Source organism: Phycodurus eques, chromosome 5 (genome assembly GCF_024500275.1).
Source record: "Phycodurus eques isolate BA_2022a chromosome 5, UOR_Pequ_1.1, whole genome shotgun sequence".
Taxonomy (NCBI): domain Eukaryota; kingdom Metazoa; phylum Chordata; class Actinopteri; order Syngnathiformes; family Syngnathidae; genus Phycodurus; species Phycodurus eques.
Window position 1 is genome coordinate 19,808,038 of NC_084529.1, and position 24,220 is coordinate 19,832,257.

At 40.8% G+C, this 24,220-nt stretch overlaps 1 protein-coding gene across 7 annotated transcripts in view; it reads right to left on the reverse strand.

Moving 5' to 3' along the window:
* The window catches only part of kcnq1.2 (potassium voltage-gated channel, KQT-like subfamily, member 1.2), a 187,646-nt gene that overhangs the window by 160,400 nt on the left and 3,026 nt on the right, over positions 1-24,220 (reverse strand). For all 7 annotated transcript variants that reach the window (XR_009768633.1, XM_061677972.1, XM_061677974.1 and 4 more), the window contains exons 2-10: positions 23,221-23,854; positions 15,438-15,528; positions 9,501-9,627; positions 8,876-8,954; positions 8,705-8,801; positions 6,880-7,020; positions 4,424-4,534; positions 4,248-4,343; positions 2,616-2,747 (exon numbers count right to left, since the gene is read on the reverse strand). Coding sequence is in view for 6 of the 7 variants with exons in the window: in XM_061677972.1 (XP_061533956.1) it covers positions 2,616-2,747; positions 4,248-4,343; positions 4,424-4,534; positions 6,880-7,020; positions 8,705-8,801; positions 8,876-8,954; positions 9,501-9,627; positions 15,438-15,528; positions 23,221-23,702 (1,356 nt within the window). In the remaining variant the exon portion in view is untranslated. The remainder of the gene's footprint in view (positions 1-2,615; positions 2,748-4,247; positions 4,344-4,423; positions 4,535-6,879; positions 7,021-8,704; positions 8,802-8,875; positions 8,955-9,500; positions 9,628-15,437; positions 15,529-23,220; positions 23,855-24,220) is intronic.

Consider the following 24,220-nt stretch of genomic DNA (forward strand, 5'->3'; position numbering starts at 1 on the left):
ATGTTGTTCTTACCAGAGGATAAAGTACAGACTCCTGTGAGTATTATATTATCTGTCTACATGTATTGCGCCACCGTTTGTGTTAAAACATCTGTTGCTTCGAGGGTTAAAGTAGCACCACAACAATGCTATTTGTTATCCCTAAAGCTTTCCACTAATTACCACCATTATTTTGCAGAAAATACTCCTAAATTCTCGTGTGAACAGGTTCTTGTGGGCAGTACGTGACTCAATGTCTTTCCATGGATCCCAGTGGCGTACCCAGAGCAAAAAAAGCGCTTGACCGACACCAACGCTATGCAGACACAAGCTCATTTCGTGGCAAGCAGTGCAGTCCGAAAAAGCAAACGAGGTTGAATGAGTCATTAAAAGGAGTGATTGATGTTGGAGGTGGGGAATTTGATAGGAATGAAATGATGAAGAGTGAGATAAACCAATTATTGCAAAGAGGGAAGTTGGGAGTGAATGAGGATGGCAAATATGGAAGAGAGAGAAATAGTGTTGGAGGAAAGTCACATGCGGCGACAGAAAAGAGCGGAAGCGGCCTCCCTCTGTGCCCCCCTTTTAGGTGCGGGTTCAATGCTACACAAAGATTGTTTTGTTGTTGTTCTGCTAGACAAAGGTTTACTCCCATGAGAAAGGCGGCGGTGACATCATCTCAACTGACTGAGTCTTTGTGCGCAACAGACAAAGGCATCGAGTCATCCTGGTGGAGTCAGGAGGTGGGGGACTGTGTGTGTGTGTGTGTGTGTGTGTGTGCGTGCGTGTGGGTGTTTGTGGGAACTTCACTTGCCCTTTCATGCTGCACGGCCGAGGCGCAACACAGCTAATATTGTTGTGAAAGGTGACGGAACGTCCCAAGCAGACAATACAGTGCGGGATAGACATGCAAATCCGCCACAATCGGAATGCTCTCTCCTATGTGGAGTTCTTGTAGAAAATTCTAAATGCATGTTAATGCTGAAAAAATAATACTGAAACTGGAAATTCCAAAAACCAAACGATAGATAGAATTGGAGCTGCAATGCATCCTATGTTCGTTTTCCACTGCACGGTGCCTACATGGCTCGACACAGCCCTACTTGCTATTTACGCTTTTCCATTGGCAAAACCGGGTACTGCTATGATTGTCTTGCAACCTCTGAGCAAAGGCACATATTTTACATGGGAAAAATCTTACCATCAAACAAAAATATAACATAAAATGAACACACAAGTCAATTTTGTACCTTGTTCTGCCATCTTACGGAGCATTGAATTGTTCTGCCTGTGTCATTGGCATAGATAGATGGAAAAAGATACATTATTTGTGGTTAATAAATATTAAAATATTATGAGTTTTTTTTTTTTCAGTTTCTCAATGTATCATTTGGATTTGAAAAACCAAACCAGAGCTGAATCAAGCCGTGTCACACTTGCACAGTGGAAAGCTGGCACTATGAGCAGACGGTTTGTTTTGCTACCTTATATAAATACATGCGAGCCGTACGGTTTCTAATATTTGGGTTACTCTATTGAGCTCCATGAGAGGTACAGCTATACTAGAAGTTGCAAGCATAGCATTGTCCAAAATGTATTTGTAATAAAGAATTAAGATGCCAGGGCAAAGTAGCCCAACCCCTAATTGATTAATCAGTGGATAAAAGGCATGCCCCAATACTTTTGTCTATATGTTTTCAAGGCGTCGTTTGCCTAAAACGGTGTTTGGAAACCGTGCGGCTCTGCTGCACCTACCTATGGCTTTGGAAAATAAATGAGCCATTTATTTTTATTATTAGTTTATTATTAATAATATTATTATTAGCTTATTATTATTATTATTATATATTATTTTTAGTTTTTTTAAATATACAGTAATTCTAAATTTGAAGATTATGTTGCTCTATTTGCTCAAAATGTGTCATAAGTGCCAATGAGCAAGACCCCAGGTGCGTAGACATACATAGGCACTGCCGAGACGTAGTGCTGAATCATACATCAAGGTCACTGCCATATTTGATGTGGCAAAGTGGAGCACTTGGTGAAGATGCCTCATGTATGTGTGACTGGGTGAATTTGAGACATTAACTTTGTGTATTTGTAGGTTGTGGCTTTATGAAGCTCAGTCCCATTACTTGTATTAGTTTACAGGCGGATTTGGCACATCCAATATGGTGGACAGCCTGACATATCGCAACAACGGGCCACATCCACTATGGCGGACAACCTGACGTATCGTCATAATGGGTCAATAGGCGACGCCTATGTATAGTCTTTTGTGTCTTACAGCCGTGATATGTGCAGTGTTAGCTTCGATGTACACGTCAAAAGGGTTTTGTGACTCCCAGTGGTTTCTTTTCTGTGGGAAACACATCTAAATGGCTCTTTGGTATTTCTGCTTGCCAACCCCAAGCCTAAACACACCTATGAAAAAACAATCACAAGCTTTGATATGCAGTTATTTGTAATTCTGTTTCAACAGATTAATCTGCGTAATCATTATCCCAACAGTCTCAATCCATTGACTGCTTTAAGCGCTAACTGCTGATCATTTGGTGTACAGTAAGTAAAGCTACATCAGTCAAAAGTGTGCATTCATCTCCCTCCGAGTGAGTCAACCTTAATTGAATTATTACCGATAAGTTCAACTTCCTGATGGTGGGGCTGGAGTTGTCCGATTCCACCGTGGCGACGGGTGTCAGGAAGTACATTTTCCACGTCGCCGCACAGCCCTTGGGTTTCTCCGCTGCATAGCACCGCCAAAGCGTCTGAGGAGCATGCAGAGTAGAACGCAGACTTATCATTGATTCAAAACAATCTGAGAAAAGTATCCAGTCAACCCTCAGAACGCAAACGGTTAGCCGGTGGAAGAATGTGACATAAAAATCTCAAGAAACTAAAGTTGCAAAGTCATACAAGAATCCAAGTCCATATTTACCTCTGGCAAGTGCGAGCTACTGTTTTGGTTGTCTTTGGTTGATTTGCTTCTTTTGTTTGTTACACAGCAGGATTTCACTAATTAGAAACTAGACAAACAAATTCCATCAAACTTTACAGAGGATTGCTACATGTGCTGAGAAACAATTGAATTCACATTTTGTTATGACACTCCATTTGCATTGGGTCCAGGAGTATGGCCATGAACGTCAATATTTTTTAATCAAATGAGTCAGGCGCCCGTGGTTACTATTTTTCTTAGCCTTGGGGGAGATCTGGGTAAATATATAGGGTGCTAGTTTTCTATAAGTGCAGATGATGCACTTATAGATGATGATGATGCAAAAGAGGAAAATGGTAAGGACAACAGTAGATCTATCTACAACTGTTACACAAAAACCGCCTTTATAGAATTTACAAGTTTTATGAGAATGAAAGTATGACCCAGGGAACGTAATGATTAGAGAGTTAACCCCCACACAGCAAAAGCGAAAACCACCAGTAATTTACCCTAACCACCAAAAAGGTGTGTACTTGCCTATAGATGTCAAAAGATGGCAGCAAAGCAATACCTATGCCTCAATTAAACTACTCAACTCACTTCAACACACTTCCTTGACACCAAAAAGCCACCAAAGCAATACTGTTATTGCTTTTGCCTTGTACAAAAACAGTGAAGTCAAGTTTTTCAGTGAATAACGGAGGAATGCTTTCCCCAAAATATCTGCAAATAGGCGAAATCATGAATTCCTAATCACAAATATTTAGGGGTTCCATTATTCCTAATGGAAATATAGTACAGTGAGTTTTTTTGTTGGAAAACCAAGGTCGAACGGCTTCGTTTTTTATTGTGCTACCCCACAATATCATGTAAAGTTATGATTTTGTTGAAAACATAAATATTCCATTAAAAGGCAGTAAAAAGAGTGAACATTTCAGCAGTCTCAACATTTTTTCATTTTCTTGAGCTGTCTGCTGGCAACATCACACATTCTCAGATAGAAACACTTTTAGTTTCGTTTAAGACCTAAAATGGCCCACAATAGTCTCCCAAAAATCTTCTGGCTTCTGGTAGTGAGCCTAAGCGTCAGAGGAAGATCCTGACCATTCGGGAAAAGATAAAGAAAAAGGTAAAACTCCTGGATATGGTTCCGGAAGGGCGAAGTGATGCAACCGTTGTGAGACTTTATTTCCATTGCCCCGTAACATAAAAAAAACATCAAAACTTTTCTATACATTTTACACCTGCCTTTATTGAGTATGTTAAAATATGTCTACAATGGGTTTAAAGTGTGTGGTTCAATGACCTAAGGAATAGCAAGGCGGTTTACCTGGATGAGAGAGGCTGCGGCAGGGATTTGTCTATTGAAGTGCTTTTGTCTCTGCTTCTGCTGGACCTTCAGGGCGAACCCTGATCCCAGGATACCCTGAGCCCGGCAGATTAGGTTACACTCGCATCACGGCAGTCGACGGAACAATGTCGCAGCGAACAATTAGTGACACTTACAGCCGGCAGAGCAAAGAAGGAGATAGCAAAGACGCTGAAACAGGAGGCGATGGCCTTGCCGATCCACGTTTGAGGAATCTTGTCTCCATAGCCTATTGTGGTCACAGTCACCTAAGGAGAGACGGAGATTCTTCTTACACCTTTTGAGCAGCGTATATTTTTTACAGCAAATTTTGGGAAGCGGACCTTTTTTGATCATTAGGACATAAGGTGTGTTTTTTTTGTTTTTGTTTTTGTTTTGTTTTTTAAATTCTGACACAGCAAAAATAAAAATAAATCAAAGTTGGTGCTAGTAATTGATCTCGTTTCCATTTACCCGACAGTGTTAGGACAAAAACTTCAGACTTCTGCTAGAAAGCAAAAAGAGGAAAAGCCTACTAGAATATCTGAACTTTGTTTGGGGTTCATCAGAGGCACTTTAAATGGTGGATGGTGTTTGCTGATTCCCATTTAACATTAGTCTGAATGCGATTGGTTAATTATAACAACAATAAAATAAAAACCTGGTATTTGAACAGTGGTGTGTAGACTTCCATCCATCTATCCATTTTCTGAGCCGCTTCTCCTCACTAGGGTCGCGGGCGTGCTGGAGCCTATCCCAGCTATCATCAGGCAGGAGGCAGGGTACATCATGAACTGGTTGCCAGCCAATCGCAGGTGTAGACTTTTTATATCCAATTTATTTATATGGAAAATTAGTTGTAGCACTAATAAAACAATGGTATGGTCGTAAACAAAGGATCGCCTAGTGATGATTTTATATGTATTTTATGGATTAATTTGTTTGTGTTGTTCATTTTTCAATTTAAAAAAATGCAGTTATGTCAAATTGTACAATTAGTATTTGATATGTATACTTCAGGCTGAAGTAGTTTGAAAAGACTGACTCATTTAAAGTGGTGAAAATATTAATACTTGTATAATATTTTTAGAATACGAATATATTAATGTTACTGTCATTTTCGGGACGCTGACAATTTTCGTGATTGGGGACAAATGAGTGAGGATATTTACAGGACCTCTTAAGGGGTAAAATTAAAAAATGTTAACTTAACCCTTTTTTAGGGAACTTAAGGTCTCGTTAGAAATTGCAGCGAGTCAAGTGATTGTGGAAGTGAGTTCCATAGACAAGGACCTGCACTGCAGAAAGTTCTCGACCCAAAAACCGATAAGCAGTCTGGCGTTACAGTGAGTTGTATAACGCCTGGAACAGATTAATTCTACTTCAATTGTTCCTTATGGGGAAAATACATTCAAAACCAGAGCAAATGGAAAGTTGAACTGCCTCCTTATAATGAAGCAGTGCCCTGGCGGGAAGACGAGAAAATTGGGGGGTTGAAAGTGAGAGAAAGTGGGGGAATGTGATCCAATCCTGGCATTGGCTTGCTCTCCAGCTGTGTCCCGCACCTGCACATGGGGGAAACTGTGCCAAAGCTCAAGAATGTCAGCGCGCACGCATACACACACACACACACACACACACACACACACACACAAGACTAATTCCGCTGGAACAGAAGATCATCGCTCTCAAGTTTACAGTCTCGGCAAAACAAAAAAAGGTGCAAATCCCCCCCCCCCATTGTTGTGATTCTTCTCTGAGCATTGTGAGCAGAGCCACACAAACGAGAGCTCACTCGGACGTAAAGAGAACCGTAGCCTCTCCAAGTCTCATTACATAAAAGATGTAATCCCACAATTAAAGTTTTAATTAAGGGAAGCGACACTTTATATCGCCGCTCTTAAAGGTTCTGTGAGCCAAAGAGCCTCAAGGTGAATGGTTTATTACCTTCCTTTTGTTGCAGCCTGATCCCCTGCACAAGACCGCCATAGGTTTCTCATTACGGCCCGCTTTCGATTCAAATGTTTAATTAACTGCTCGGGTAATTGGAGCACCCGCACGGAGGCGTAACGGGGCATCACAACACGCCACGTAAAGGGCGCGAATAAAAACACAATAACTGCACACACCCGGGTGGTCAAACAACTCCATCCCATCAACTCCCCCACACTTGAAAGAACATTGTACAGACAATTTGTTGCAGCTATTCAGCGAAGGAATCCTCTTTTTTCTTTTTCCACGTGCATGTGATGTGGCTGTTCAAGTATGTTAGGAAGCCGAAGTAGGCGCTCTCAAAGGATCCCAAGCCAGAGATGCATTACAACAAACTATTTAGGGCGCATACATGAGAGGGAAACCGCCGGTGAAGAACATTCTGGGGGATTCCTCTAAAGTAGGGTACACACACAGCGATTTTTCATGCGTTGGGTTTCGTCCGGCAACTCCAGTTTGGTCTCACATTCCAAAAACAAGCATCCTAGGGTCATTGCTCTAAATTGCCCATTGTCGTGAATGTGAGTGTGAATGGTATTTTGTCTTAAGGATAAGCAGTATAGACAATGGATGGATGGGTGTCATATGTATGTGCCCACTTTTCAGGGGCATGCTTGCTTACCACACCCCACCACAGGGCATCAGCATAGCTGGAGAAGCCCGTCTTGCCCTCCTCGTCCACGGCATCCTTCTCCGCCAGGTAGACAAAGTAGGATGAGAAGATCAGGCCCAGGAAGCCGATATACAAGGTGGTGATCAGCTCCTGAAATGCATCCGCACCATGAGTGCCATGGCAAATGTTTTGACAATTTAAACATCTCGCCGGGCATCCACGGCAATCACGGTCCGTCAAGTTTGGCCATTCTGTCATCCTGTGTTGTCTTACAACCATCTCGTTTTGTCCAAGGTAGTCTGAAACGGGGCTGCTGTGGATGCCAGGAACATAGTGTGAATGTAAGCTTAAGTGAAACTAGCTTTCGGGGATGAATTGTTTTATATGTTCCACCAGACACTGGCACGGATGTCACCATGCATCTAATTGTCTTGTTATGGGAAATCGTGTCACTGTGAAACATAGAGGTGAAGAAATGTCTCTGATGCTCCAATTTTGCGGAATGTCTTCCAAAAAAAATGGCAACTCGGCACTGTTTTTAATCCTGTTGTCAATCTCATCCACCCAAGTTTTTCAGCACACCCCTTTATCCTGAAAGCTGTGTTTTTGCTATTTTACGACCTGCGCTGGGAAAAAGAACCAACCATTTCCGCTAAGCAGAGCGCATCATTTCATAAAAGGATCATCTGACAAAAGGTGGAATGGCGACGGTAGATCTTAACACGCCATCCTTCCTCCTCTTGTGGTGCATCAAAGAGAGATAAACGTCGAGTCTGATCTCAATGTTCAGCCATCGTGTATCGGCCCGTGAAAAAGGCGATAGCGAGCCGTAACGAGAGCAAAAGCTTGACTATATCTGCTTCATGCACTGCGTTATCCTTATAAAGCCTGTACTGCTGTGGCTTCCAGTATTTGTGCATGTGTGCACATATGTGTAGTGAAAGCTAAAGCAGTTTGAGCAGTACTAAAAAGTGAACTAAGCACTGCTCATCATGTGTAAACAAGGGGTGGAAAAAGTATGGCCAGGTCCAACATTTACAAATTAAATGAAATCACCTGTAAGGCATTTGTTTTTAAGGGTAATGTAAGATGAATTTAAAATGATATTCAAGTGTTTTGGATCATAGGTTGTAGTATACTTACGATTTAAACCAGTGATTCTCAAAGTTTTTACACCAAGTGCCACCTCAAAAAAATACTTTGCTCGCTAACTACCACCTTAATGACCAACATTAAAATAAGAGTAGGCTCAGCATAGTAGGTCTAAGTGTTTATTTAAAATGAAGCATAAGTGTTATTCCTAAAAAGTACGTACATATTACACATATTTTGAACTTTAAAACGGCACTTAAATATGGGAAAGTATAAAATGGCCCTTAAATAATGATTCAATAAAAACGTAGTGCATAAAAAAAGTTACATTAACAATTGTACCCAAATAAAGGTTTGTAAACAAGCAGTTCTAAAAGATGAAATGCAAAAGTATTCTATTTAAAAGTGAAATACAACCGAACTGAACATAACAAATGTATTGTAGTGGATTACAAAAAAGTTAAAGACAGTCTAACATTATTCACAGTTTGAACATTGAATTCAGTTATTCTTTCGCATACTACAAGACCCCGCTTACTACTAGTTGTGGCATCAATTGTTTTTTTTCGCTTTTTGCTGAAGGGTTCGTTCCCTGTCCCCCGCGAATAAAGGAGGTTTACTGTATTTTACATACACATTTTAACATTTATTTTGTTCTTACGTTATCTGTGAATAACCTGGCACATCTGTCTGGCAAGACAACCATTTAAATTGTGACACTGTTGCGTAGTTTCTAACGCACCTGCCGATGGATGAAGACCACAGACCCCAGGAGTCTCCACGTTCCACCCTGTCTGTCCACATGTAGCATGCGCAGGATTTGCAGGAAGCGGATGCCCCTGCAACACACACACACATCTCCGCCTTATTGCTCACCAGCTACGAGTGGTGAAGATAAAAGCAGTTGCTCTACCTGATAGCCGATGTGGCGAAAACCTGGCCGTTGGAGCCCACAGCGAGCACAATGATGGAGGCGATGACCACAATCATGTCTGGAAAAAGAGTGACATCGGTGTGTCGAAATAAAATTCTCTCTATGTTCATCTACAGACATAAGTTCATTTTATCCAGTAGGCAGAGTGACAAACGTACTCAGACTGTACTTAACTACAAACAAAAAATGCCCAATGAGCTAATGATAAAAATGTAAAATATATATCTTATTTGTATGTGTGTGTTTTTTTCGATTAGACAGAGACTTTTGGAAACACCAGAAGCCTGTGGTTGTCGTGACCCCAAGATCTCAATCAGTCAAGAATTCAACTGCGGTTGACTTTCTCTATATATATATTTACATCTTTTTTACAATGTGTCATCACCCACTGAGGTTGAAAAAGTAACCAGGCCATTTTGATGCAGTAAGGAATAGAAAGTACAGATATGTTTTTGAAAGTAGGAAGCATAAGTTTAAAAGTATCAGAAAAATAAATACCCCTATGTACAAATGCCTGACAAATCTACTTGCGTACAGTAAGAGAAAATTTGTACTGTTACTACCCACCAATGCCGATGCAAGCAAAAGAAAAATCCAGGTGTACCTATGATTGAAATGGGCTTCCTGATGAAGCGGAGGCGTCCTCTGACGCCGGCATATTTGCTGCGACAGCCGGCGGACCACAGCCGCACCACGTACTCGCTGCCGAAGAACAGCACCAGCACGATTTCCTGCGGAGCACAAGGCGACGATAATGGGACACGGATACAAGACAACAGGATGTGGCGGTAGATAAGGCAACATTACACATTGAGCCCAGTATCATCCATCCCCACGATATAAGCAGGTAGTGACAGGTGTACCAGACACAGAAACACGGTGGCGGTCCTGAGTAGAAGTGGACAACCTAAAAGGAAAGAAGATGGGACTTGATAGCGAGGCTCATGAAAGCTCAAAGTCAGATCGGGCCAAGTGGTGGAATTCATAGGGTGAAAAGCTAGATTTGAAATCCTCCTGGAACACTTAAAGAAGTCAGTTTTTCAACTATGTATTCCAAAAGTCCTATGGTGAACGTTGGTGGACAGCCATTTTCAGGTCTGTCCAGAGATGCTCAATTGGGTTTAAGTCAGGACTCTGGCTGGGCCATTCAGGAACAGTCACGGAGTTGTTCTGAAGCCACTCCTTCGTTATTTTAGTTGTGTGCTTAGTGTCATTGTCTTGTTGGAAGGTGAATTTACGCCCCAGTCTGAGGTCCTGAGCACTCTGGAGAAGGTTTTCGTCCAGGATATCCCTGTGCTTGGCCGCATTCATCTTTTGTTCGATTGCAACCAGTCATCCTGTCCCTGCAGCTGAAAAACATCCCCACAGCATGATGCTGCCACCATCATGCTTCACTGTTCACCTAATGATTCTCATTTGCTCTGACATGCACTGTGAGCTGTAAGGTCTTATATCGACAGGTGTGTGGCATTCCTAATCAAGTCCAATCAGTATAATCAAACACAGCTGGACTCCAATGAAGGTGTAGAACCATCTCAAGGATGATCAGAAGAAATGGTCACTACCAGAGATAAATATATGAGTGTCACAGCAAAGGGTCTGAATACTTATGGCTGTGTGATATTTCAGTGTTTATTTTTTAATAAATCTGCAAAAATGTCAACAATCCCATTTGTTTTCTGTCAATATGGGTTGCTGTGTGTACATTAATGACAAAAAAGTGAACTTAAATGATTTTAGCAAATGGCTGCAATATAACAAAGAGTGAAAAATTTAAGGGGGTCTGAATACTACTTTCCGTACCCACTGTATATATGTAAGGCACAGTGTCCCAGTAAATATTTTATATAAGAGTGTCTCAGTACATCAAGTATGTAAAATATGGTGCCCCAGTACACCAAGAATGAAAGACACAGTGTCAGTACACCATGTACGTAAGTAAGACGGTGTTATGTGCACCTCGTAATGAAAGACAAGAGGTCGACAAGAAGTCATTTGAAGTCACAAAAACAAACCAGTTTAGATTCTCAGCTCTAATTACCCCCTGCATTGTTGCTTTTCACTTTGGCACGTTTCCCAACCAAGTTCCACTACGTGACATGTTTTGAAAATACATGATGTGTGAATTAATTAAGTCAGGCCGATAGAGATCGTGTTCCTAGCCACCAAGTATGCATAATATTTAGCCACCGTGCTGTGAGTTCGGACGTAGGGCCGTGTGGGTGGCCGTCGGGTACTTGTGAAAGGGCCACCCCTCGCATGAAACTCTATCCTCTGAGCCCTTCTGCAATAACACGGCATCGTGGAGCCCCAAAACAATGACCTGTCAATCATAGCCAGCCATATATTGACTGGAGAGCCATTGTTTTTTTTTTTTTATCATCAGAAAATGTAGACAGTATAATAATTAAATACTGCTATACTACGTAATGTTTGCACAAAGAAGTAATGAACTATATTGTGTGAATATACTACAGTGTGTCATTTCTGATTAGTTGTGAGAAACAGCTGTTATTGTTGTATCCATTTTGGGGTGTAGAAGCTAATAGTGTCAAGCTGTGCTTTTTCAACTTTAATTTCAATGGATTTCCATTCTATTATTTTAGCACTGAATTTAAATCTTCATTATAGGTATAGTAGTTCAAAAAAAGGGCCAAATTTGTTGTTTTTGTATAGAAACCTTACAATTCCCCATGTCACCTTTTGCAAATAAAATCTTCCTCATGACATTGGAACAGGAGTTCAGAACATTCAGAGAAATTCTCCCATCCCAAAAAATTTTGTTTTGTAAATAATTTTAATTTTCTATTTTTTTTTGTCAAGGAAATGTAGTCAAAAAGATGCTACAACATGTTTATTTTAACATTAAAAATAATAATAATAATAATAATAATAATAATGCATGCAAAAATAATGAATACCTCTGTCAACCCAGTCAATTAGGAGAGCATAGCACTTTTCAAAATGGGTTATACTTGCTATATTTAAAATTATGAAGTTATTTGTATTATATTTTTCTTATTAATACTGATATTAGTATTATATTTGGTTTATAAATACAGATATCATTATTAGTAGTAGTAGTATTATTTTTTCCCCCTTTTTCTTCTAGATACTGCTACTAGCACCACCACTACCACAAAATAATAATACTAACCACAATGCAATTTACCATGATTGATATTTTTATCATTATACCAACAATGTGTTTATTATGAAGAGATGCTTTTGTAATTCATTTATTTAAAAAAAAATTAAAAAAAATTAAAGATATTGAGCCCCACTTCATTTGAGCAAAAGCAGCCCCCCCAAAATATCCACACAATCTCCATTCAGTGCGTTCGATATTGACATCTGGATAATATTTGCGAGTCAAGGGTATACAGTATGCCACGAATTCGTAAAAAATGCGAGAGGGGATTAAAGTCATAATCCGATAAAATGGGTCACCCAGATGCTGGTCCCGTATGCGTATTGGATACGTGGAAGCTATATTATGTTTACTGAAAACAGCAATAATCTGCCACAGCCAGATGAAGATCATAGGGGGGGAAATGCAGATTAGAAGAAAAAACTTGATTAGAGAGGAGATTTAGCAAAACTGGGAAGAGGTGTACCCCCCACCCCCTCAAAACACCTTTTAGGGTGATTTATTGTCTTTCTACCCATGACATCTCACAATTATTGTGTGGATGTTTGCTTACTACTCGGACATATTGGCTGCTCCGCACAAGAGACATAAAATGAGCTACCTCATCAGACTGTGTGTGTGTGTGTGTGTGTGTGTGTGTGCGCGCGAGACTCCTGCCCATGGCTGGCTTTGCTTGACTTGACTTTGGCAGCTGCGCCCAAGGCCAAACATACTCAAGGACCAATTCCCCCCACCCCCACACACACACTCCACCCCTTCTGTGCCATCCAAAACTAGCAGCCTGTGATTCATGCATGACAGCAGACCCTGAACTTTCTAAGTATAGCCATCGCCACCAATCATCACCACTGTAACCCTTGGCCGCCCAATATGTAAAGTGTTGATGTGTTGCTTATATATTATGTTGAATGCAAAAACAGTGTAGAACCAACAAAATATTTGTATTTTCTTTATGTGGCCAAATGCATTTGACAACATGACTGCCTACTATACAAACAGAAATACGCTGGTTAGGAGTATGTATTAGTAACCATGAGCAGTGTAATAAAGTCATTTGGGCATCAAATACTTCCCCAAATAGAACAGACACTCATCAAAATATTTATATACAAACTAGGATAACCAAGCAATGACGAAAACAGAAGATTAACTATTGAATTTGAAGTTCTGCTCTGTTTACAATCCAGCTAGTGCAGGCCTGTTTTCCTACGTCACCATCGAGGAGCTACAAGACTACCGCATAGGATACGTCAGACGTCCCTCGAGTTAAGCTAGCCCTAGGGAGCTCCTCGAAGCGTGATCCTCGCTCCTCAATGCGCATTTAGGACAACTGAGATGCTCCTTAATATGGCGGCGCGACAACAATTTCCGGGTCGCTTTCAATGCTTTCAGGAGCGCGGCGCGAGGAACGTTGCAATTAAGAGACTTGAGATGAGCCCATAGTTGTCAGTAGTTATGTGATTATGTGTTGTAGGGCAGGACAATTAATTGCGATTGTATCATTTATTTGTCAGGATTTTATTAATTTATTTTCTTCCAGCTAATTGTTCAAAGCACGTTTCCGCTCACATGCTTGGCTTGCACTAACAACATGGCTGCGGACAAAGTGGAGTGTGGCCAAATGAAAAACTGTCTAAGCTATGCAGTTTGATGGCTCATTTTATAATGTTAAATTATTGAACATTAAAATGTTTAATTTATGTATTAATGAATGTGTATATACATGTTTTGACAAAAGAGATATTTTCCCAATAGTAAAAACATATTCACATTATAAGCAAATCTGCGGATGGCGGGGGGGGGGGGTGACTCGGACCAAAGCTTGTTTTCAGGATTGTCATTGATATTTGCTAGCAAAGCAGGAAAACACTTCCCCCTTTGGACATCAGAAATTTGATTTTTGTGGAAAGAATCTGAGATTTTATTGTAAGGCCATATCGCCTCGCCTTCATGTCTTGTGTGCTGTGTTGCTCATCACGCGTCAAATACACATGATCAATCAGAACACACTTGCAGATTTGTTTTGGATTTTTTCGATTTCTCACATTTTTAAAAATCAGTTTTAAAAAAAACTATAAAGTACTCTGCTTTATTTGGCTCTTCTCGGCTATAAATAAATGAATAACCATGAGAGAAGGTCCTTCAAAGGCCACTGGCCAAAGGTTTACAGAACACGGCGTTCACTTCTGTCCTCTGGCTGGCCTCGACAACTCAGGAGGTGGTACATAAGCTGTGTGTGTGTGTGTGTGCGTGCTTGCGTGTGTGTGTGTGTGTGTGTGGGCGCAGTAGCTACGTGTGTATTTATACTTTATATTCCCAGTGTGTTGGCAAAAAAAAAGAGGGATGATGCAAGCTCTTTGAAGAGTTTCCAAACCAGCAGCCATCACGTCCTCCACCTGCTGTAAGATCCCGATTTATTGCATCACTAAACAGCCTTAATGGCCCCCTGACAGGCCTTAAAAAGTCATTTTTACCAGCTTGTACCACTGTTAGTAGTCTTTGTGGAGCCACGTCACTAGGTAATGTTGGTCCCATGTTAATCATATACACACGCATGAGGTGTCAAACTCATTTTTGTTGCGGGCCTAATCATAGTTATGGTTTACCTCAAAGGGTTATTGTAACCGAAACTCATGCACAGTACATTTCTTGTCACCTGAATTGAATTTGAAATTAGAAGTCATGGAAAATTGTGGCATGCAGATATGTAAGTAGAAAACTATTGTTCAGTTTATATTAAGAGGGGATTTACTGAAATAAATGCTTCTAAAAGCTGTTAAAAGTAGAGTAAAAAAAAAAAAAGAAATTTCAGTCTGCTGCCAAGATGAAAGGAACAAATCCATTTAGCAAGAAACATGAAAAGACACTTTACATAATCTTGTGCACTACAGGGACAAAATTCACAAATAAGCTTGAGTTTTTCCATGAAGCCTGCATAGTATATATAACACAAGAGAGTTTTATTTGCTCTCATGTGTCACTTGGAGAGTCAACTCACCACCACTTGAGATCTTCTATTGCCACCGTTTGGTCGTGAGCAGATACTGCATCTCATGCATGAACTGGACATTCATAAACGCTTCCTGCTTTCATTGTTTTATGCTTTTGTGTCTGAAGATAATGTGTGTGAATATGATTCATCTATTTTCTATAGCACTCGTCCTCGTTAGGGTGGCACGAGAGCTTGCTTGCAACCATTCGCATTCACACTTGTGGACAATTTAGACAGCAACACAGCAAGCAGTAATTGAACAAAAATGAAAATGTTTGTTCTACCTTATGGGAAGTCTACACTGTACTGAGTGTCATTCTATAGTTCAAGTCAGCTCTTAAAAGGATGAGAACTTTTTTTTGTTTGTTTCCAGTAGCACATAATTTATTTTTACTCACCATCCAGAATAGCGACCCGGTGGCAAAGTCTGCATACTGCTCGATTGTGGACAGAACACTGAAGATGAGACACACCAGGACCATGAGAAAGCTGTGGGTAGGAACACAGAGCTGGATTAGTAAAAGTTTTAAAAAAAATAATGCACGTAAAAAAAAAATACAATTACAAATGTCTACTCCAAAATCACTACTTTTCAGGAAATTAACATTTTTAAAAAACCCATCTTGCTTGAGTTACCAAACACCTCATCGATCAAGTCGGTGTTATACCTTATATTGCAATCATATACCGTTCCGCAACAACATCAACAAAACACCACACCAAAATCATGTTCAATCGCTAATTTACTCACTAAAGAAATCACAAATCTATTAAGCTTTCATTCCTTAGAATGGTACGACAGGCCACCAGCCATCCACATCAAATTTGTGCTCACGCCGACCCCAGAACAGACCCAAAGCTTTTTATTTAATCCTTCATAAATGACTGCAGGTACATAGTCTTCCCAAACTCTTTTTCAAAGGTCTAAGAGCCATTAGTCATGGACTAAATAAAATGATGAGCTGACTAAGAAGTTTAATAGTTCCTTTTTCACCAAAGAATTACAGCGGTCCATTTGAACAAAACATGCTTACTTTAATGCATCTAATTCCTCCATTTTCGCTCGTTACATCCAGGCGTTCAATCTTGAGGCGAGTAATGACACACAGCTCCCGCAGTGAGGGAAGAGGTGGAGTTATACAACAGTTCAGCATTCAAGAGAGTTCATAGATTTGTTCGAAAGCTATTTTCAATACTTAAATAGGTTAATAATGTATAGAAAAAAATAGCAGCCGACATGTGGAAAGACCAAGACTATTGATTTGTGAAAAAACAATAAATTGACCATATTTGGACATATGAGGTTTAGGCCTAACAGTGACTATATAATTAGTGGTCACTGCTCTTGTCAGTTTTTAATGACAACCATCACTTTGCACAATAGAAAAACAGACCTCTAGAAATAATCCATGAAGTAAAAAATATATATATTTCCACAACATGCTTGTTATTAAGATTAATTTTCCATTTCATCATGACTATCAGCCAGGAAAGGTTATATATTTGATTATTTTTACATTATTATTTTAACAGGGGGGGTCTCACTTCCAACATTAATTTCTTAGGCAGGTACTCATCATTTATTTTGTTTGGACTTTTCTAGAGACCTTGGGTGATGTTAGGGTGGGTGTTGTTGGCCTTGCAGCCTTGCCAAGTCTCTTTCCAAACAGGGTGGGATTATGAGCAGAATCAGTTTGTTTGTTTTAATGATTCCAGAAATAATCCTGCGGACACATCTTTGGAGTGCTTTTACATGACATGGCAGCGATGTCTGCACGCACCGTCATTGTGATCGGGTGAGCTTTAACACCCACCCCCACACACACACACACACACACACACACAAAAACATACACAGTAAAGGATGCATTGTGTTTCTGTGTGCTACATGCTGGATTACACGCCATATGATGAAAAATGAGTTATGCAAGAGTCTGTTTTGTGTGTTATCATTCATGTTGCATACATAAATTCAGCAAGGTTCCTGTAGTTGAAATCAGGGGTCCCCAACCAGCAGGGGAAAAGGCCATATGAAGAGCCTATAACTTCTGAAGAAAAAGAAATATCCATTTGAGAGACAATATCAGGAGTCCTACTTTAAATCCACCTTGTGGTGCAATCTATTAGTTTGTCTGAGATTTTGAAAAGGTTACACTCGTAGTTAGTTACACAACCCACCAGTATGTTATGATGCGTCAAGTCTTTTTTTGTTTTTGTTTTTGTTGCTATTGTGTTGTTGTTGTTGTTGCTGCTTTTTGTTCTCTCCTCTCAGTCCATTTCCTTACAAAACTACATTAGCAGCCGTTGTCGTTGTTTGCTATTGCTGCTGCGAAGTGGCCCCCGTATCCTTAAACAGTATGGACGGCCCTCAAAGTGTGAAATGCGCCAAGTGGGGTGATGGAAGGTAAATACTCCAGACTTAAAAGTCGCTGACACGTTGGGCAGATGGGACAGTGATTTTACGGGTTGAGGATTATTTGACCCTCACACACACAGATGCCACACTCCCCTCCCCATACACACGATTCAGTGAAATGAAAAGCCCAAACGCATGCTAAAATGCAAGAGTTGAGGGTTCTCAGTGGACCCGCGAGGAAGCAAACGAGTCAGAAGGTCTCCGCTTTAAAAGGTCAAGGGCTTAAAAAGAGATGAGTCACGGGTAGCCCTCGTTCCCATCATGCTGCTCCCAGGACATGCCATTTGGTGCTGTGTCCTTGACATATGGCGCCGCAGCATTTGATGTGCGTGGCAACTAAAAGTAACAGTTTGCCGTCCTGCTACATCAGAAGTACTGTGCAAAAAGTCTTACTTTGTACACGCTGATGCTATCCTCACCATGTACTCTATATTATAAAATTGTTTATATTACAGAAATAAAAACTGGGATGCAACATTACTGCTTTTTTTTCCAGATTGTGTCTGAGTAAAAGTACTTATATCTGAGCACTCATCGATACCCAGTACCGATACTTGATAATGCCGTGAGGTCTTGCAATTGTGATAAAATGTGTTTGTTTTTTTTTGTTTTTTTTTATTTAATGTTCAAAAACACGAACTTTTCTTGAACTTGGCACACGTTTCACTCACATTTAACACTTTTTTTCAGATTACTGTTTATTAAGTGATTATTGTTGTTTATTTGGTATTGTTCAATGTGTAAGCAACAGTTAAGCAATAGGGAGTGATATACTCACCAATCTTTTGAAATCGAGGGCTACTTCTTTGGTCCTGATTAATGCGAAGGGCTACCAGTTTGATACACACTACAGGTTATTCATACATTGTTTTCCAAAGTAAAAGCAGATGTTTGCAAATGTCTTATTTTGGTAATCACTCTATTTTCATGGAGGAATACAGATATGTTGAAGAATGGCTCTAAACGATTAATCAATTATCAATATAGCTGTCAATTAATGTAATGATCAATTAGTTGTTGATTAATCGATTAACTGTGACACCTCTAGTCTTAACATATATTTTACCTAAATGTAACCTGTAACACAAGGTATTTCAGTTATGTGACCTCTCAGTCTGAACTCTTGGGGACACTACGTAAAAGGTATACTTCCAGTAGATAAGAGACGAAGAAGACATAAGCGACAAAGAAGAACGTAACATCTGGTGAATATACAAGTAGAACTATGGACACCATGTTACCGCTGTGTGATATCTTTCTAAATAAAGTGAGTAAAAACGTAAAGACTCAAGTGTGATGGTTTTAGTGACACAAAGTAGTCCTAGCTTGGCTGGATATATAAATCACCATTTTGTGTCCACTCATGGTTTCATTGAGCAACTCTGCATTTTCCAAAGGGGGAAGGGCTTTTGCTGTGGACAGACGTACAAGACAGGATATAACAGAACAGGACGGGGTCACTCCAAAACCATGAGCCAACCTTGCTCGGCCAGCCTGGGCCAAAAACCTCAGGGATCTGATTAAAACAAAACAGCTGGGGCTTTAGCGAGAATTACTGACGACATTCAACATCCTAGCATGCGGCTTCATCAAAAATAAATACAAACCCAGTTGAAAATCACAAATATGAAGACCACATCAGATTTGTTCTTTTTAATAATACATGTGTTTTGAGTGAGATCTGTGCATGATTTAATGATACCGATAAGCCTATTAACTTTGGCCATTTTTTAGACAGCTTCTGGCTTTGGCTGGGGTAACTGTGTTGTAGTGTTTTTAGGCTGTATTATAGATATAGACTTGTCATATTTTGCTCTGGTTTATGCTTTTCACTGTGGCTGTTTAATGTAAACACGCTAAATAGTTTAGCGCTCACAAATATTTTATAAAGAAAAGTTTTATATTGTGTTGAGTATTCGCCATCCACACGAGTGACTTCAAAATTCGGTGAACCAACATGTCAGATATTTCATGGATATGCTGCTCAAAATTAATGCTAGATGTTGCCAAAATAAATTAACACTGTGTCATCAAAGAGAGCAAGCCATTTTCAACCCTTTTGATTGGTCAATAATTTGTGAAAATAACAGCCCTGCGTGGGAACTGACCAATACTATCGCTTTGTGAGAAAAGAAATATGAAGTTAACCAAATTTGGCTATCGGAGGTTTCAGCCCAACGTCAGCGATATTTTATTTACCCAAGGGAAAAATTCCCACCATCCTAGAGATACTGTGCTAAAATAATTAAATTGTATGCATAACCTAATTAATACTTTGGTACACAAATTTGGCAGGCACTTTAAAAACATTATATTTTGTTCATATGATATTTTCAAAAGTTAGGGTCTGAGTTTATAATTTGCACAAATATGAATTAATCTTAAAAAATGTGCTATGTATTAAACTAATTAATGTGCATTACTTTATTGGCAAAATACTACTAAATATAATCATGGTAAAAAAAAAAATAAGTATCTCACAAAAGTGAGTACACCCATCTCATTTAATTTATTGTAGCTTTGAATGGGACAACACTGGGGAAATGACACTGACGCTTGCTTGTATAATAGTGTTTTTCCCTAAATTTACCTTCCCCTCAAAATAACTCAAGACACAGCCATTAATTTTTTTAAATCACTGGCAACAAAAGTGAGTTCCCCCCTACGTGAAACTGTGCAAATTCGGCCAAATGTGCCATCTTCCCTCCCCTGTAATCATGTGACTCGTTTCAGCTTTGAACGGGCAGCAGGTGTGTTACATTTTAAGTTATTGCGCTCTCTCTCTCTCTCTCTCTCTCTCTCTCTCTCTCTCTCTCTCTCTCTCTCTCTCTCTCTCTCTCTCTCTCTCTCTGAAAGTATATAGGGCACCTCATGGGGGGAAAGATGGCCTAGGGTATAAGAAAACTGTTGCCAAGACCATACAACGGTTTAACATTTGTGCAATGACTACATTGTAGCAAAGTGTCATATCCTGTGTCCCATGAAAATATATGATAAAATATTATCAACAGTGTGAGGGGTGTGCTTAGTTTAGTGAGATTGTCTGATGTCTACACATTGTGTTCATAACTGGACCCCCTCTGCGGCTATGTATGAGTGTTCAGTCAACAGTCAAATTCCATCAACCCGAAGAATTGTCTATCTTGCAGCTTAAACGAGTATGAATGAGTGTGCAAATTGCCCTGGCCATGACTGTTAAGCAAGCATGTCAGAGACAGAGCAGTCCTCCCTGACCCCTCGGCCCAGCCCTCGCCATCCCATCTGTGGGAGGAGCTTAAAGATGGATTACAGCACATCAGCCTGTAGCCAGAAGCACGGATATTCCATCCTGGCTTAGCTATTATCTTGTCCGCCCAATGCTTGGGGAAATAAATGGAAATCTTCTTACAGGTTGGACGGAACAAGCGGGCCAAGGTTACAAATTACCTTTGCTTCGCTTCAGCTCAAGCGTGAAGGCTAATATCCGAACCCTGGCGCACACCAAACAAGCAGACCAAGATTGCAAGTGAATCCTTGTACGGTTTCGTTTCAGCTCACGTGTGATCGATAACATCCGAAAACTGGTGCGGATGAACAAGCGGACCGAGGTTACACGCAAACTCTGGTGCATTTCAGGTCACTTCACCTCAAGTGTTATTGCTAATATCCAAACCCTGGTGCACAGCAAACACAGGGACCCAAGTTACAATTGACCTCAAAAGCAGTTCTCTTCACTTCAGCCCAAGTGTGACTTTTAATATCCCCCCAAAAAGACTGTTATTATTGCGAGGTTTGTTTAAAAACAAGCGTATATCCATCCATTTTCTGTACCGCGTCATCATCACAAGGGTCGCGGGCACGCTCGAGCCTATCCCAGCTATCAACTGGTCGCCAGCCAATCGCAGGGCAAATATAAACAAACAACCATTCGCGCACACATTCACACCTACGGGCAATTTAGAGTCTTCAGTCAACCTACCATACATGCTTTTGGGATGTGGGAGGAAACCCGAGTGCCTGGAGAAAACCCACGCAGACACGGGGAGAACATGCAAACTTTTGAACCCCGGTCCTCAGAACCGTGAAGCAGATGTGCTAACCAGTCGTCCAACGTGCCGCCCTTCAATTTATATTCTAATTGTTAATGACTTCAACATCTGACGTTTACATAAACTAGGAAAATCTGAGAAAACAAATTGCATTTTGTGTAATAACTAGGAACGCGGTGTTAGAGTAACTCAAAACAGAGCATACAATTTACTACCAAGAAATAGAAGTGACCCACACAGACAGTAATCTCTCATAAGAAGATATACTGTATATGGGTTTAGTTCCACATACATGCAAATATACATAGGAGGAGGGTAAAGCCCGGAGGCTGATTTTAGTAATCTGCTGGGTTATAAATACACAAAGCACAACCAAGTATTGTAGACAACATCTGGACGTCTGTGTTTTCACTGGACAGGCGCGAGGGCTACTGGGTGGCGTTTGATGATGTCATTGTCTATAACTGACCTTTGTGATGATAAAAAGGCAGAAAATTGGCATGGCAAATTAGTTCATTTCTTTCACGTCAGTAATGCAGAATAAGGAACCAGAGTAGTACATAAGGCCTCCAAGTGAGCTCTAGGGTTGGATTATGCTTTCAGTCGGAGGGCATTAAGGAATCATAACTGCACAGTTTGTTCCACCCGGTTATATAAAAGACTCAAAGGGAGTGTGCAAATGTGATCTCTATACGCAATCTCCTAAAACTTGGACACAATGTATGCAGGATTAAGACCGAAGGCACTAAAATACTAGAGATATTTATTTGTTGTCAACGATTGGTCTTTGATGATGTCAAGCACGCATTCACAGGGTATATCCAATGGACTTTTATCCACATTTGGAAGCAATTCCAATCTGAAGATATACGATTCCATGCGTGGATTTTTTTTCCTCCGCTCTTATTCCCGATGCCATGATGCATATCTCAAAGGCACTGTAGATAACGAACGCAGGACAGACGTTTGTACACATAGACCACAACACTAGGTATATCTACACAGTCCGATGAGATCCGTCAGGCAGGTATTGATTTAACTCTCAGTCAATTCTAACCCTAAAACATCACTCCTAACTCAATCTAAACATGTTTAACACTAGCCTGTTATTAAAAGCCCCAATATCTAAACCTAACCCAAAACCTGACCCTTACATAACCCTTAACCCTTACATTTAACCGACAAGTTCTGATTTTTTCATAAATTTAGTATGGCCCTTGGAGGACATTATAAAAACTCAACTGGCCCGTCATATTAAAAATACTTCCCACTTTGAGCAATAGAACTCAAAATAATGTGTGCACTACTCCTGTTGTACCCTTATTTCCCAAGAGGGAGGTTCAACCAAATGTACACTACTGACAAAATGTTAGGGAGCGTGAAATTTCAGGATGTACCTAAAATGAACTATAAACTTTGCCAGCGGACCAGCAGAACAATTCAATGCTCTTCCACTCGATGGCAGAAGGTACAACTACCCTGTGAATTCACCTGTTGCCATTCATAGAAAAGAATACTAACTTTGTGTTAAACTAAAAAGGCCCAGATTTCACACAGAGTACGTACATTTGTGATTATGTTGTGACGAGACCATCATTACTTTACTATTTTTGTGACATCTTTGGTAGTGTGCTATAAAATTTTCTTCATGTCAAAAATGTACCTTGATTCAGTAATTGGTGGGAAACACTGCTGTGGACAACCATGCTCAGAGTTTAAGTTTAAAGTGGTACTTACACAAGGAAGTGGTAGAGGAAACATTTGAGTCCAGCAGGTCTCTCGAGGAAGTTATAAACATCGCCCTGCATGCTCGTCTTGACGTACGGCCGCTGGAACTGCTTTTGGTGGCGATGCAGCCAGCTGGAACGCGGCAGAGGCGGGAGCGGCGCCGAAGTGACGGGGAGCTGGCCGTGTGCGATCTGCAAGGCCGGGTCCTTCTCCATCGGACAGTGGGGGAGGCCTGATCCATTATTCACCGCCGCGGGGTCCAGTTCCAGTGAAACAGGAGAGTAGTGGTCCCTGTTGACCGCGGGGGCCTCGCTGTCAGCGGCCACAGACGGAGAAGTGTCAGCGTCCGTCTCCGGGTTCAGGCTGAGGGTGAGGCTGGTTCCGGCACACCCGTTGGGGCCTTTTCGGGCGAAGGGCCCTCCCAGCCTGCTGCCGTAATCCCGTTGTAGGTGGCACGTCATGTGGAAGGAGCGCCCCCGTCTCTCCCCCATGTTGGTTCCAAACTTGAGAGGAGCTTGAGCTGATGGAGGATCCACGAGGGGCAGGGAGCACTCGGAGGTCGTAAAGACGATCTTAGCGAGGCCTGGCTAGCTTCTCGCTGGGGACGAGCGCTCTGTCTGCGGGGCGGCGTGTGCGTCCATGCCTGGAGTGGAAGAGGGGATGTGAGATGTGGAGATAGTGTGATTGAAAGGAAGCCCTGCGCTCTATTATGAAGGGGACTCTGCTCCTTTGGCATCAGCCATTAAAAATACAACACCTGAACAATGTAAACCACTTGATTCCGCACCGATGCATAAAATGCTGAACGTATTCCCTCTTGAACTGTAGTTGTCTTACTCAACTGAAGATAGTAGCAGTTGTCAATTAAGGGTTATATGCATTTGTTAACGGGGAAGGCTTTATTTGTACAAAATTATTAGGCTACTGGAAAGTACTGCAAAACAAAAAACAAAAACAAAAAAACAGGTGATTGATGCCCTCCCGCTCAAAAAAATATATTTTATAAGTG